The sequence below is a fragment of the Crocodylus siamensis genome, chromosome 1 (assembly GCF_052110815.1).
Source record: "Crocodylus siamensis isolate JL-2025a chromosome 1, ASM5211081v1, whole genome shotgun sequence".
Taxonomy (NCBI): Eukaryota; Metazoa; Chordata; order Crocodylia; family Crocodylidae; genus Crocodylus; species Crocodylus siamensis.
The window spans coordinates 126245456-126261371 of NC_143395.1; the positions used below are offsets into that span (position 1 = coordinate 126245456).

The 15916-nt window shown below is 41.7% G+C and overlaps 1 protein-coding gene across 5 annotated transcripts in view; it reads left to right on the forward strand.

Moving 5' to 3' along the window:
* Positions 1–14838, forward strand: part of PNLDC1 (PARN like ribonuclease domain containing exonuclease 1) — a 28021-nt gene extending 13183 nt beyond the window's left edge. For all 5 annotated transcript variants that reach the window (XM_090042372.1, XM_090042390.1, XM_090042381.1 and 2 more), the window contains 10 exons: positions 309–378; positions 728–813; positions 1777–1832; positions 9512–9576; positions 9997–10050; positions 10671–10713; positions 12565–12664; positions 13242–13417; positions 13585–13683; positions 14649–14838. In XM_090042372.1, the coding sequence (XP_089898498.1) occupies positions 309–378; positions 728–813; positions 1777–1832; positions 9512–9576; positions 9997–10050; positions 10671–10713; positions 12565–12664; positions 13242–13417; positions 13585–13683; positions 14649–14721 (822 nt within the window). In that variant the 3' untranslated portion in view covers positions 14722–14838. The remainder of the gene's footprint in view (positions 1–308; positions 379–727; positions 814–1776; positions 1833–9511; positions 9577–9996; positions 10051–10670; positions 10714–12564; positions 12665–13241; positions 13418–13584; positions 13684–14648) is intronic.
* Positions 14839–15916: the final 1078 nt, after the last annotated feature.

Below are 15916 nucleotides of genomic sequence, written 5' to 3' on the forward strand. Positions count from 1 at the left end.
AGTTGCAACTGAGAACCAAAAAAACAGAAAACAAATCTTTGAGCCAGTGAAACAGAGATTTTTAAAGGCCTGGTCGTCTTCCTTCAAGTTTCTCAGATCACTTTTTAACAAAATGCTACTGTTAATGTCCTCCTTACCCTAACATTTAGAGGTCTTAACTCACTGATGGCATTGACTTTACTGTGACCTTTCTGTGACACTGTGCTAAGTGGTCCAACTTTTGAATGGGCTTGCATGGAATAGTTATGTGGCTGCTTGGCAGGTCTTCATGCTGATATGCTGTTGGGTTTTATACTTCTCTCCCCTAGCCACTGGTGGGACATAACATGCTGATGGACCTTCTACATCTTCATGAAAAGTTCTACAGGCCCCTTCCAGGTAATGTCCTATGCAATAGCAATGACAAGATTGCCCAGCCCTCTCCAAAAACACTTTTTCTGCAGTTGGAGAGAGATCCAGGACAAGATTCAGTGATTATGATTCACTCTGCATAAGAATGAGTGGGGAGAAGCTGGTTAGCTGACTCTGATCTTCCACTTCTAGGGCAGGGACTGCTTTTCCTGTAGGGCTCCTAGTTTTTGGGTGACATAATGAAACAGGGAGCAGAAAGATACTTAAAACTGCTTTATAAAACACTGCTTTCATAAAACACTAGGTTTTCTTTTCCTCTTTTCTACAGCATCTTTTCTTCTATATATTTGTTCCTTTCTTGTTTTCTTTCCTTCAGAAAGCTATGAAGAGTTCAAGACTAATATTCACAGCCTGTTTCCTGTCATAATAGACACAAAGAATGTCACAAAATCCATCTGGAAGGTAAGATGAGCCTGTTTTGGGAAATAGCACTCCTCTTGTACCTGGGTAGGAAGGAGATCTTGACATACTTCAATTTTATATGTTGAACTAAAGCATCTTCCTACCATCAGGGAAGCACTCTGAAAATTACCCTGTTCTTTCAGTATCACATTTAAAATCCCTTTCCCCCTTGGTCTGTGGTATCTCTTCTGCTGAAAGGGCAGACCATTGGGCTTTTTTTCTCATCAGCAGCTACTAACTAGGGTGTGCTTGGAGAGCGGTGGTATTTTTAGTGTTTCTGTAAGAGTGGGCTTGTATGTCTATCCTGAGATTCTCAAGAGCCTTATAAGAGTGTTGGCTCCACTTGCTCATAAGGAAACATACGTTTTTACAACATACTAGATGGCCAATTTATGTGAAGTAGTGGAGTGTCAGTGCTTGGAGTTAGGCTTTCATTTATCGTGATTGTTGCTCTGTAGGTCAGTAGGAGTTGAGTCTTGGAGAAGAATCTCTAGGGCCATTAAATAGAGCATGTCATTTGATAACCCTCCTGGAATAGACTGTATTTGTATTCCCTGGGTGGAATGTGGTTCTGCTATTTACCGGGGTTGGAGAAATGGTAGTATCAATGAATACTTTGTTTTCAAAAGTCCTCTTTGTTGTAACATTTTGAACTCGAACTCTGGCACCTAGTGCCTGACATTCCTGCTGCTAGCTTTCATGGCACCATAGCTCAGTTTGCATTAAAAAGTACTCTGCCTGGACGTAGCTTCTTCCCAAGACATTACGTGGTGTCCAACAACCTGCTTTGTGGTATTGGTAGTTTGCCCATTGAGAAGGGCTGGTGGAGCTGTGATGTAGGCAAGAAACCTGCACAGTGTTTAGTACATTGTTTGGCATTCTCGCTCTTTTTTTTTTTTTCCCCCTGCTCCTTCCTTTTAAACCCATAACACATCAGCAATGTCTTGTCTTGTTTTCTTACAGGAGCTTAAATTCCCTCGAGCATGTAATCTCTTGGAGACGTATGAAATCCTGTGCAGGTGAGCAGTATGTTATTGGAATTTGAATACAACCAGCTGATTTCATTATTACTTTGGGAAGGGCATTTCAAAGTCAGTGAGACCACATTTTTATACTTTTTTGATCCTGTTTGTTCACCCTTCTGCCGAGCTTGTTTTAACCTTGATTTAACAACAGAGGGAGAAGTTTTGCCTATAGTTCTTACAGGCACATTGGTAAAAAAAAAAAAAAAAAAAAAAAATCCACTTCTTTAGAACTAAGTATTAGGAGGGGAAAACTGGTCTATGTTTTGATGAAGGGTCATCTGTCAAATTGGATCTTACAGCCAAGGAATGAATGCAGGCCTCACAGCCTAGGTTTAGAAAGTTGCATTGGCTTGTAAAGCTTTCAGCCTGTATTTTGCTGGTTTTGAATATGGCTTAGGGTTATTAGTCACTGTAACTTAATGCTATCAATTGCTCAAAGCCTTCTGTTAAATGAGTTGTTGATCTCTTTCTGGCTTCAAGTGGACAAGTCTCCACATCACAACTGGCAGTCTTGTTAGTGGAACAAGTAGGATGGAATGACTGATTAGGTCAGGAGATTAGAATACCTTTCCGCCTCCTCCAGAAATGTGCCTTGCTGTGTGGTGGACCACTGCTATTTGTGCTGTTTCTGTGAATGAGTAAATAGCCAAGAACGTTTGCTCTGTGAGTGAATAGAGAACATTGATATAATCAGCCAGGCACCTTTTAATTGGCAATAACTTCATATAACTTTTGGTTTTTTCATACTTTTCTGAAACTATAAATTCTCAGAGTTGTTTGGAAAACTTCTTCCTGTTTGTGGGTGATTTTAAAAATCCTAATTTTTACCTTCCTGATTCCCTCCTTCAAAGCCTTGTACTGAAACAGTCTTCCCTCCAAACTAGCTGGTTAGTACCTGTCCTAGATACTACTAGGTCTGTTTGATTGACCTTTACTTTATATTCTTGTATGCAAACAATAGAGATGTAAAATTTCTGGACATTTTGAAGCCATGGGGGAAAAATGTGCTCTTTCCTGTTTTTTATGGAAAAAAGCAGAAATTTTGGGAAAAATTGAAATATGCCATATTTATTTTCTTATCTATCTACATGTATTTTACTACTTTAAGAACATAGAATATATTACATATAACTTTAGTTAGCACATAAAATTGTAATGCTTGGTATATTTATGAAACTTAAAAGTATAGATGCCTTATTATTATTTGAATAAAACTAGGGCATTTAAAATAATTATTTGTAATTATTGTTATAGATGGAGCTACAAGCTGCTGCACCCTAAGGTACTTGAGCATATCTTAGCTTTTGTCAGCTAATGAGAACTAGGAAAAAAATAAAAGTTGAAAATAGAAACCATCTACATTGTAGTAAACAAAAGGACATGTATATTATCTGGACTTAAAAAGTCTACACCATACAGACAGCACTCTCCAGAAATAGAAGAAATTCATTTTTAGGAAAAAAGCTCAGAGAAAAATTCTTCTAAAGCTGGAGACAAAATCTGCTACACGAAACCAATATTTCATTTAAAACAATCAAATATATCCTTGAAAGTATTAGCATTACAAGTTTCTTTGTCTAATCAGAGTCAGGCCCAGTTTCTGAACTATCAATATTTTCTGATTCTGAATCTGAACCTTCATTTTTATCTTTATGGACTTCAGAATACTGACGTTTTGAATGGATTGAAACAAGCTTCTCTATTCTGTCACAGATTAGTTTAGTTTATTTCTTAATTTGTGTGTATATTTCCAAATGTAGACCAGTTTCTTTCACATGCTACAGAAGATGGAGGAATCTGAAGCAGGTGAGAAGCAAGTGGAGTAAAAAACTGTAACAAAGGCCTTGCCAACATGTTGCAAGAGAAACATACTTGGCAGAGTCCCAGATTGCACTCCTGGACCAAATACCTGACCGTGTTCTATATTCTACAACATTTTAAAGTACCTTGCCAACATCAAGTGCTAAATGGGTTGCTTGTTTTGGAATCCAGTTGAATGCAGTAGCAATCCTATCATCACTGACATTTTTACCTTTGAATCTTGGATCCAAAAGATTTGCAGCAGCATGAATTGGCTGGCAACAAAATTCTTCCTGCCTGTTAGTGAAGTCTTTCACTTTTCCCTCTTCCGTACTTGTAAGTGGAGATATACCTACATTGTCAAACAGAGCTGATTTTTATCTGGGCCCTTAGATAAATCATGTCTGAGAAAAGTGCACTGTCCAATTCAGATGCAGTGATTGCTGAAGAAATTGGCTTTAATCTTCAGGGAGTTTTGCAGCTGGACCCAGAAGATATCCTCATCAAGTACAGTATTCCTTATGCTTTGGGCTACTGTAAGATCTTTCATTATTGCTGTTTCTTGAAGAGCTGCTTTGTTCTTTAGTAAACTTTCAAATGAGATCACCACTTCACCCTATCTAGTTTTACTACAAAGTTTGAGTTGTCACCATTTTATTCTTCCCATACTTTTCTTCCTGCTTCTTCCTAAAGATTGCAGCTAAAATATGAGTAGATTTTACGTATTTGATAACTTCTTTCGCTCTATTATAGATATTTTGCAGTGTGTCCAACTTCATTAAATCATTAAGAAGCAAGTTTAGGCCATCAGAAGCACATTCTCTTGCAGTAATATGTGGATATTTATCTTTTATGATCTCCCATGCTGCTTTCATATTACTTGTGTTGTCAGTCAGCAAAGCAAATACTTTACCACTCCTAGTCTTCTGTAAGACTTGACATATTTTACTACTGATATTTTACAGTGGTGAAAGAACACGTTAGGAACTATTTAGAAAAGCCTGAAATATACAAGTCCATGGGGCCAGATGGGATGCACCCATCCCAAGTGTGCTGAGGGAGTTGGCTGATGAGACTGCAGAGCCATTGGCCATCATCTTTGAAAACTCATGGTGAACAGGAGAGGTCCCAGATAATTGGAAAAGGGCAAGCATAGTGCCCATATTTAAGACAGAAAAAAGGAAGATCCAGGGAACTACAGATCAGTCGGCCTCCCCTCAGTGGAAAAATCACAGAGCAGATCCTCAAGGAATCTATTTCTAAGCACTTAAAAGAGAAGAAGGTGATTAGGAGCAGTCAGCATGGATTCAGCAAAGGCAAGCCATGCCTAACCAACCTACCAACCAACCAACCAGCCATCTATGATGATGAGATGGCTGGCTCCATAAACGTGGGAAACCAGTGGATATAGTATACCATGATTTTAGGAAGGCTTTTGATACTGACTCCCACAGCATTCTCACAAGCACATTAAGGAAGTATGGGCTAGATGAATGGACTGTAAAATGGATAGAAAACTGACTGGAGCATCAGGCTCAGACAGTAGTAATCAATGGCTCGGTGTATAGCTGGCAGCCGGTATCAAGTGACGTGCCCCAGGGGTCAGTCCTGGGGCCAGTTTTGTTTGATGTCTTCATCAGTGACCTGGAAGATGGCATAGAGTGCACCCTCAGCAAGTTTGCAGATGACACGAAGCTGGGGGGAGTAGTAGATTTACTGGAGGGTAGGGCTAGGATTCAGAGTGACCTAGAAAAATTGGAGGATTGGACCAAAAGAAATCTCATGAGGTTCAGCAAGGACAAGTGCAAAGTGCTGCACTTAGGACGGAACAATCCCATGCATCAGGACAGGCTGGGGGGCGACTGGCTGGGCAGCAGCCCTGCAGAAAAGGACCTGCGGGTTACAGTGAACAATAAGCTGAATATGAGCCAGCGTGTACCCTTGTTGCCAAGAAGGCTAACTGCATACTGGGCTGCATTGGTTGGTGTGTTGCCAGCAGGTCAAGGGAACTGATTATTCCCCTCTATTCAACACTGGTGACACCACATCTGGAGTACTGTGTCCAGTTTTGGGTCCGCCACTACAGAAAGGATGTGCATTAATTGGAGAGAGTCCAGAGGAGGGCAGCAAAAATGGTTCAGGGGCTGGGGCCATGACTTCTGAGGAGAGGCTGAGGGAACTGGATTTACTTAGTTTAGAGAAGAGAAGATTTAATAGCAGCCTTCAACTCCCTGAAGGGTGGTTTGAAAGAGGATGAAGCTAAACTGTTCTCAGTGGTGGCAGATGACAGAACAAGGAGCAGAGGTCTCAAGTTGCAGCAAGGGAAGTTTAGGTTAGATATTAGGAAAAAACTTTCTCACTAGGAGGGTAGTAAAGTATTGGAGCAGGTTACCAATACTTGGAATCTCCATCCTTGGTGGTTTTTCAGACCCAGCTAGACAAAGCTTTGGCTGGGATGATCTAGTTGTGGATGGTCCTGTTTGGAGCAGAGGATTGAACTAGATGACCTCCTGAGATCCCTGCCAACCGTAATTTTCTACGATTCTATGATATACCCTGCAGTATGTCTGTTTTCTCCTGTTTCAATGCTTTTATAAAAACTGATTGAGCTGTTATCACAAACTTTGATTCCTTCTTCCCATGCATTTTTCCACCCATCAGTAAGTACTGCAAGACAATGCTTCATTGACTTTTTTTTTTCCATGCACAGATTGCATTATCCATTCATATTCTAACTCCAGAAGAGGCTTGCTCAAAGAATATCTGCTGGGCAAATGCTACGATGCTCTTAATTTAAATGCTGTCTGCCAATGTGCACTTTCAGCGATTGATAATGGCATCCCAGAAGCTATTGCTCTTGCAAGAGCTTTGTCAATTTTTTCTTGCTCTTCAGGTGTCATCTTGTCTGCGAATGAAGCAATTGGAAGTCGTTTAGAAACAGTTGGTTGAACTGTCTGTTTACCTGATGATGTTGAGTGGGCAACACCTTGATGCTGATGTTACAAAAGAAGCAGGAGGACTTCTGGTTCAAAAATGTTTGCAAGTGTTGCTTCCACTGTTATCGTGATCTACTTCACTCACACTCATGAAGGATTTTTTTTTTTATGTCTATAGGACACTACATACGTGCAAGGATGTGTTTGGTCATCCAGGTAGCATTTAGAAATGCATATTTAATTTGATAGTATTTGCAAAACACAGTTTTGTTTTTTTTTCAGAATGACTTGCAGTTGCAGTGTGGAAATGCTTTCATGTGTTAGAAGATGGTTGCACTATGTTGCTGAGGGGGGGAAAAAAAAGAAATACGTAATTTAAACTGAACCCAGCACATTTACAGTGTCTTTTCATAGTTTCATAGTTAGTAGGGTCGGAAGAGACCTGAGCAGATCATCAAGTCTGACCCCCTGCCATGGCAGGAAAGAGTACTGGGGTTAAATGACCCCAGCGAGGTTACATATATAAAAGCTAAACTACAGCATGTGAAAAATTTAGCAATTGATGGAGGGGAGCTCTCTGTAAGATAACTGAGAACCAGCCCTTCCCTCAGTCCTCACCTCACTGCTAAGGTGTAAGGGTAGAGGGTGATTTGCTTAGAAAGCATCAGATTGGTAGGAACTCCATTATGGATTGCATAAATTATGAAACCATACTAACTGAAAATATAGTTTATTATACCGAACTCAAAGAAATTGAAACTTACCTTTCAATAAACAAGAAGTCTGCTTTCAGCTCTTGTGTGTTACCAGATGCAGTTTGTTAGATACTTCTGTGGATCACAGGGTCCAGGAGGAGGCAGGTTCCATTCCACCACCGATATTTTTAGGTTTCTTTTTCCTCTGAGGCTTTGCTACCAACAACAGGACTTTAACAGTTTCTTCACACAAGCAAGAATGGTAATAAACTGCTTGTTTCCCTGTAGCAGGGAGCTGCCAGTGTCTACTCACAGTCCTTGGAGGGAGAGGTGACCAGGTTGAAGTGCCTAGTTGGGACTCAGGAGGAGAACATATTACCCTGTTTCCCCCAAACTCTAAATCAAAGGTCACCGAAGGAAAGAAGGCTGCAGGTAGTGCAGAAATACACAAGCAAAGAAGGCGGCCCTGGATCCTTCCATCTTCTTCCTGTGCAGATGACTGTCTCTTACTGGAAGAAATGCATCTTGGATTTGAGTCGTATCATGTCTACCATATCAAGGAATTGTAATCATCTGATAGTGTAGAGTCTTACATACACTTCTTCATGTTATATAGTTATTAGAAATCATTTTGAGGGAGTAAAGGGCAGCTGTAATAAATAATATTTGAAAACCTTGTTTTAAAAAGCATTTCATTCATCACTCTTAAAAAAAAAATAAAAATATTTCATTAGAGTTTTTTTCAGTTTTTCCCCAAATTTCCAATTTTTCCATTGGGAAAAAAACAGGAAAAAAGTCCTTGGAAGAAAATGGAAAAAACCCCATTTTTTTCTGAATTGCTCTGGGTTTTTTCCCTGGCCTTCACATCTCTACAAATAAAACAGTCCTACAAACCAGCTAACATGTATAGCGATCTCCGTTTGCTTTCAGAGTCGCTGATCTAAAGTAAGCTCTTGCAGGCAGAGTGACTGGGTTGGGATAGCACCTGCCATTTTATAGTCCAGAATAGATTAGGACAATCCTGCTTCCCATCCTCATGCTCTTTCAGGGGTGAAATAAGAATCCAGTATGCTGCCTTATCTTGTTCACCCTGCCTAGATCAATCTGTACTGGCTGCCAGTTACAGAATTAGAGAAATGAGGTAGAGGAACCTTTGAATTGACTTGCCTTATATACTGATAGAAGTCTTCTCTGGCTGAGCAGCATGTGTTTTCCTACTGAGTGGAAGGGAAGAATACCACCCTTCACAATCTGAAACTGCAGGAGCTTAATTAAGGGTTTTTATTCCCTTCTCATTTTATTGCAGTCTATGGTTATGGCCAGGACTATATAAATTGGCAGGGTGGGGAAGCAAGTAGAATGCTAGCCATGTACTTACGATGAATCTAGAAGAGGCAGTTGCAAGCACCAGTCTGCTTTGGATGCATTTGGTATGGAAAAGCATCCAATATTTGTGAGCTTTTGTATGCTTCATTTTCATGTTGTAAACATGCTTGGCCCCTTCTGATTTGTAACTGGGGGTAGAAACAGACATCACCTGATGTTGTCTATCTACCTCCATAATAATTTTTATGGTGGCACAAACAAACATCCCTACCCTTTGTTGTGCTATATCAGTGGCCCCAACAAAAAGTATTATTGCAGCAGATGCCTATTTGCTCTGTGGCAAGAGAGTATGGGCAGTCCAGAGCTGCCTACACTCTCCAGCCACCCCAAATGGGTGCTCTGGGGACTTTAGGGGCCTGATTCTGTGCACCCTGGGAATTGTGGCAGGATTGGGCCTCTCAAGCCCCAGGAGCGCCTGCCCCACTTACAGATGAGTCCCAGGGAATCTTACGATGCCTCTCTGTAAGCAGGGAAGGTTGGAATTCCCGCTTACAGAGACCTGCCCTGACATCTCTTAACAAAATTTGGCTCTTCTAGACTTTTGCCATCTGTCCCTTCCTTTTCTGCTTCCCACAGTTTAGTCCATGGCTGAAAACTCAGGCATTGGGAATAAGTTTTCAACCTGGTGTGAAGGGAAATGAAACCACATAGCCCCCTTTGTCGTTAGTCAGTGCTAAATTTTTGTAAAATCCAGTTCTGTGCCTTCAGATAGTAATGGGTAGAGAAAGCTCTGTTCAGAAATCTCTTTGGTGATTGTATTAAAATAACAGAGAAGGGGGCAAGCAAATGTGGACCAAAAACTTTTTCCACCAGAAGTGTTGGAGACTAACAAAAATCTTACGCTTCTTTCCAACAGTGACCTGAATCCCACAAACCCGACATGCCCTGTGATTTCTCATGCAAGTGACTGTTCAAAATATGGTAGGTTTTGTGTGGGTAAAGCAGGTCATTCAGATGTCTTCATTCCATAGGAATCCAAATATAAATGATAAATGGATATGTAAGTGGCATGGTGGATATAGGCTGCTTTTCCTTGCCTGTTGACACAATCAAGACCTTTCATTGAAGTAATTTTAAGGTTTAAGTGCAATGCCATCATTTTTTAGTTGCTGGCCTAACTGCTGCTTCCTTAGTGTCATTTTATAAGCTCCTGAGGAGACTCAGAAAAGAGTAAATGGTTATAAGGATACTGATAAGGGTGAGGAAAAGACAGGAAATGCATAAAGAAGAGCATGCATCTGATACTTGAGTGTTGAGAAAAGGAAGATTCTGATTTGGAATAGTTTGCATAGAGTTTTAGAGATGTTCTAATTTATTCTCTGTGTTGTTGGACTCTCATAGCTGAAGGGAAATATCCTCATGAGGCAGCCTATGATGCATTTCTTTGTGGATCAGGTAAAATATAATGTTCTGTAAGGGTGTTTTTACATGTGTTCTGAGCATGTGGGGGAAAGGGAGGAGGTGGGGGCTCTTGAATTAATTAATCTCTCTCAGAGCCGCTCTAAAACGCCTGCAGTGTTTTATGTGTTCAATGTCCTGTGCTTCAACATGATGGTGGGGGTGTTTTAACTAAAGCTTGTTTGTTGAGTTCTAGTTAAAGCACCCCTGCTGCTATTTTGAAGCACAGAGATGCTGAGCATGCAAGATGTGGAGGCTGCAGGAGCATGCTAATTAGCACACTTCAGCAGACTCAGTTAATCAAGTCTGTTCCAACACGTTGTAATTGCAGCATCCCTGCACATCTACGGGCACCTTAAAAATGTAATTGAACAGAAGTTGTTTCCCAGCTAAATTCCATATTTGCATTGCATTTATTCATTACTAGGTAACATTTGTTATTTATTGGTAAATTAAATTAGTAAAATATCCTTTTGTGTTAAATGTGTATACTTACACATGTTTCCTTGTGCCTGTAAGTTTTTGCTTATTCTATTTCTTTTGAGTCAGAAAGTTATGTTAGTTGTGTTTCTCCAACTTTTTTGTAATGCCATCCCTTTTTTTGTCTGTCCATCTAGTTCTTCTGAAAGTAGCTCACTTGCTCCTATGCAGAATGCCATGGTGAGTAATGTTCATTAACTTCTCTTTGGGAATTGTATTATGTTCGTGGCTCTTCTGGAAAATAGTTCTAGTTTGCTCATCTCATGGTGATGAATAAACAGCATTATCTCTTGTGAATAATTTTTTTGAAAAAGAAAATCCCATTGCTGCAACTAATTAGCTTCTTTTTTCAAGCAGTACATAGCAAGTTTCAATTTTGGAAAGAATTCCAACTCGCATCTTTAAAAAACAATTCAGGGTATAACCTGGCACAAAGGGACTGATCATAGAAACCTTTCTTTAGTTGCTCTTTCATTCAAATCTAACTCATTCTAATAAGGATGGCATTCTTTCCCTGCCATCTTGTTGCAAAAAGCGGTTCGTTTCTCTGGAGGCTCGCAAAGATCACAGACACACAGTCATCAGTCGGCACAAAAGGTTGTATTTGTTTGCAAACAAGGTCAGAGTGGGGCATTGATGCCCAAATCAACTTCTGACCAACTAATTGTGTTTGCAAGCGGAATTTATCTCCTCTCTCCTGAGCACGTGTGCAGACACCGGAACTCTTACAGCTACTTCTGTTTCATACAAACATGCATGTAGTTACATCATTACATACATCGCATGTATAGTATAATTAGCTACGTAAGTATGCAGGGCGGAGAGGTAAATATGCATCAGCTCATTAAGCATGCCCAGAAACTACAACAGTTCGCCAAAAGTTCATACTCCAAGGCCACAGTCAATTGAATTCCAGCTTCTGTATCAGCATGAGAGAGGCTAAGGCAGGTGAGGGGGAGAAAGGAGCCTTGGGCAGTATTTCTTTCTTATCAGGTGCAAGATGCAAGCTGCGCATTTCTAACAATATTCCATTTCTAACAATCTGATGGGTAGTTTCCTACCTGTGTGAAACATTTGGCAGCTTCAGTAAAGTTCCTCATGTGCATCTGTTCAGCCATTCTCCACTGTTTGTTTAGTCATGGGTTTTTTGAGAATATGAAGCACTGAAACCAAGCTGTTCTCTTAGCAGTAGATGTGCGCTCGCGCTCTTTCTCGTGCGATCACTCGCGCGCTGTCTCTCTCTCTCCCTCTCTCTCATCGCTGAGGCACACTGGCAGGATAGCTTCAGGGGTATGTGAACTGCCATGCACTTGCTGTATCTGTTGTGTACACTGAGGACTTCATACTTCAGGATTGTTCACCAGTACCATGTTTATACTAGACCAGGGGTTCTCAAAGTTTTTATGCCGCAGCCCGGCAAACTGTGGCCTGGCAACCCGTGGCCCAGCCATCACAGCCGACCGTGGCCGGAATTTCCGGCCAGTAGACAGGTAAGGATACCCCCACATGGGGATGTGGGCCAAACCCTGTGCTGCCGCAGGCCCTGCAGAAGGAGCCGTGGCCTCTAAACCCAGCTCTGGGGGCCTGTGGTCTGTGGCCACTTCTGGTCCAGCAGCTGACCATGCTGTGGACTGGCAGTTGACCCATCGTGGCCCGACACTGGGCCGCGGCCTGGGCCTTGAGAACCTTGATCTAGACCATTGGGGTGTTGGAGAGCCAACCTATGGAGTTGTTTTACCTGCCCCACATTGCTTCTGGGGGCAGGGCCTGCCAGCAGATTCCCAGCTATAGCACCAGGGGTGTGAACAACAGCAGTGTTAATCCATGTCTTGTTGCCAGGTGTGGATCTGACAGGGGCCAGAGTGAGTTTGATACCCCTGGTCTAGATAAATTATCCTTGCTATCCCCTGCCGTTTAAAAAGGCTACTGTAGCCATGAATTCTCCAAAGCCACATTGTTATATATTTGATGTAGTACAGATTATCATGTGTTGTTTTTTGTCATCATGTATGTTTGTTTTTTCTGGCACAGTGACACAAAAGAGAATGGTCCCTCTTTCTCTCAATATCTAAATGTATTAGCTAAGTACCTGAACCAGGTGAATCTCATCCGAGCTTCTGTCTCAAAAATTGTGAGTACAACTTGCTGCATATTTGTTTTATACTCTCTCTGAATGACAAAGTTAGTAAATCAGCTGCTGCTGTTGGTTAGTGAAAGAAATTGTCGAGCTGGTGTGTGACTGCGCAAAGGCTTCTCAGTGACAGTGTAGTTGATCTTTTTCTAAATGCCAAATATGTAGGTCATCTGTTTTGTCATGTTACAAATTAAGTATATTCTTTCTCTGCAACCAAAATGCCCCTTTCCTCACTGCAGCAGTTATAATGGAGTGGAACTGCAGGAGAAATGGTTGTCTGGGTATTCCTGCTTCCACTCCTGTGATTAGTAGCAAAGGATGCCATGAGAGAGACTGATTGATGTTATCTTGTTTCTTTATTTTCTTGTGGACTCTGATGACTTGCATTTTGGGTTGTGAGACCCAAGGAGAAAAAATAATGCCCTGTTGTTGTAGAGCAGGTACTACTTATTTTGAATGTCACTCTTTGCTGCTTTTTCCTTTTCCCTTTTTGTGTTTAATTATGGAAATATTAAAAACAATAGCCAGATGTGGATTAAATCTTTGGCTTGGTTTTTACCTCATTATTTTCCAGAATTTCTCTGGTGCAGACGTCTCCAGCCGCCATCTCCCTCTCCTGATTGCCAGTGTTCAGGGGTGGCCTGGGGTGAATGAAGAGCAGATCTATCAGGAGTTGAAAGGTCTGTGTAGGTTTGATGTCAGGCAGCTGACCAAGAACCAATTCCTGCTACTCTCCAATAATTTTAAGAAGTAAGCAATAAAAAAATTCTGAACCTCTCACCCAATAATCCTCCCCCCATTTCCTTTTGTTCTACTGCTGATGATGTTATGTATAAAAGGGATTTTTTGTCCCAGCTTCAAAAGACAGTAAGAGCTGCATGGGAGAAGTACCTCATAATGCGATTCATTTATTACAGTGTCAGGGTTGTTTTGGAAGATTATAAAGATTACCCCAATTTACGGATTTCTTTCTATCACTACTGGAGGCACTCACCACAAGTGAACTGCTTGCTACAGTAAGTGGCAATGATCTATTGTGAATAATAAGGGATCTGGGTTTTCTGTTTCCCACAAAAAAAACGGGAAAAAAACCATAGATTTTCCCCTTTAACTGAGAAAAATGCAGATCACTCATTTTAATGGAGAAACACATGGATTTTCTCCTTTTGCAAAGAGCTCTTGGCAGGTGGGAGAGTTCCAGCCTGCAAGGGGCTAGGGGGAGTGGGAGGAGGGTGGTCAGTCAGGGAGCAGCTTTGGCAGGTGAGTCGGGGCGCGGGCCAGGGGGAAGAATTGAGGGCCCAATAGGGAGGGAAGAAGGAAGTTGGGCAGGGCTGGGGCTGGGGCTGCTGCCTAGCCAGCAGGTGTGTGGGGCTTGGGGCCTGGGGCCACAATGCATGGCTGCAGGTCCTGGGCAGGGAGTGGGACAGGGCTGCAAGCGGCCTATCCGGGGGGTGGGGGAGGGCTGACTCTGTTTCTGTGTGTGCTTCCAAGGGGGGTGGAGGAGCCATGTGCCCCCAGATCTGTGTGCAGGGTGGGGAGGGTGTGGGCTTCGGCTCCCCACCCTATTCCCCCTAACTCAGGGCTTCCATAGCCCACTGACAAATAGTGAACCGTAATGAAAATAACTCTTAGGCAAGGCTTCTGTAGTGACTTAAAAAGCTTGTGTAAATTATTCTGACTTGGATCACCAATTAAATGTTCTCTTGTGGACCTCCCAAAACCATCATGCTGTCTTCATTGATGGATCCTAATCTATACAAGGCTCAATATTGGAATGACCAGTGGGGGAAAAAGCGGAGAATTAAAGTGTATGCGACAGAGGGAACAGTTAAAACTTTCAAGAGTTTGTAAAAGCAGTGAGACCCTGCAGGAAAATGTTATTATTAGACCTGACATATTTCAGGGAGGAGTCTCACTTTCAGAAGCACCTCTGTAATTGTAAACAGCTTCAACAATATTTCAATATTCTTTTCTCTTGTAGGATTTGTGGCATTGTGGCCTCCTGGTCTCTTTTGGCTTTTGTGCTTGGAGGATCTCTGTGCCAGCTGGTTTAAGTTTCTTAAACATCAGGAACGCTGATCTTAGCCATGTGCTCATATACCAGGATGTCCCTTTGCTTTTTCTATAGTCTGTTAACAACATGATGGTCAGTAAAACATTTTTTACCTTTGCTACGTTGTGCTTGTCTTGGTTTTTTTATGTCCCAAATATGAAGGAAAATTTGTTCTGTTTCAAGTAGACTAAAACATGTACAATAATTTCTTGAAGAAGTGGAATGGTATGACCCCACTGTTTGATGGGGGCCTTTAATGTTGTTGATTCTTCAGGACCAACTAATAGCTGAGTTCTGTTCCCATGGCTGTACTGTCATGTAAAGTGCTATGTCATGCACACTTACATTGTGGTTCAGGGAACCGATGCAATAGAAGCAGCCGCTTAAACTTTAGTAATCTTTCAGCTCTAACTGAGGGAGGATATTACAGTTCCCCAAATGTCTTGGTCCTGAAAGGTTTTTAGATGCAAGAAAGCACACAAGCCTGCAGAATTGCTACTCATGTTTGAGCATTTTGTCAGGACAGAAGTGCCCATTCACATTAGTCTGAAATCAGGCAGAAGATGGGGCATGGTGGTAGCTTAGAGTGCCTATACATGAGCTGGGAGGCTGTTCCAACACTAATTACAGTGTGGGTAATTGGGTATTCTTGTCTTTAATAGATTTCTGGTGCACGTTCATTCTGGTGCACAGTTAATGAATGCACACTGGAAATCTATTAAAGGCAAGGATACCCAATTATCTGTGGGGACACATTTCTCACAAGAAAACTACTCTCTCCAATCTCGCAGTTCTAATCCTCAAAGAGAATTTACAGAACACCTTTCACAGACAAGCCTACAAATTTCACTTTGTCAACCTCCTGGATACAAACAATCATGGACTAAATATAGACATTGGATTTATGCCATGTTATAACCTGCCTGACATCTGACTCCCCAGCTTCCTCTCCACTATTTACCTGCTACATTCATCCCCCTAACCCCACCCCAAGCCTGTCTCTCACCCCCTAACTCCTCAATTTACATTTTAACTGACTGCCTTTCTTGCCTGCGTTGCATTCCAGCCTCTGGCTTCTTTACTGTTCATCCAGGAAGAGCACACACCAACTGCAGATGCTTCCTCAGCCTGATGAAGAGAGAGTTCTGGAGATTTTTCTGTAAATTAAGTGACTGTTGCATTTGGGGGATCCACCA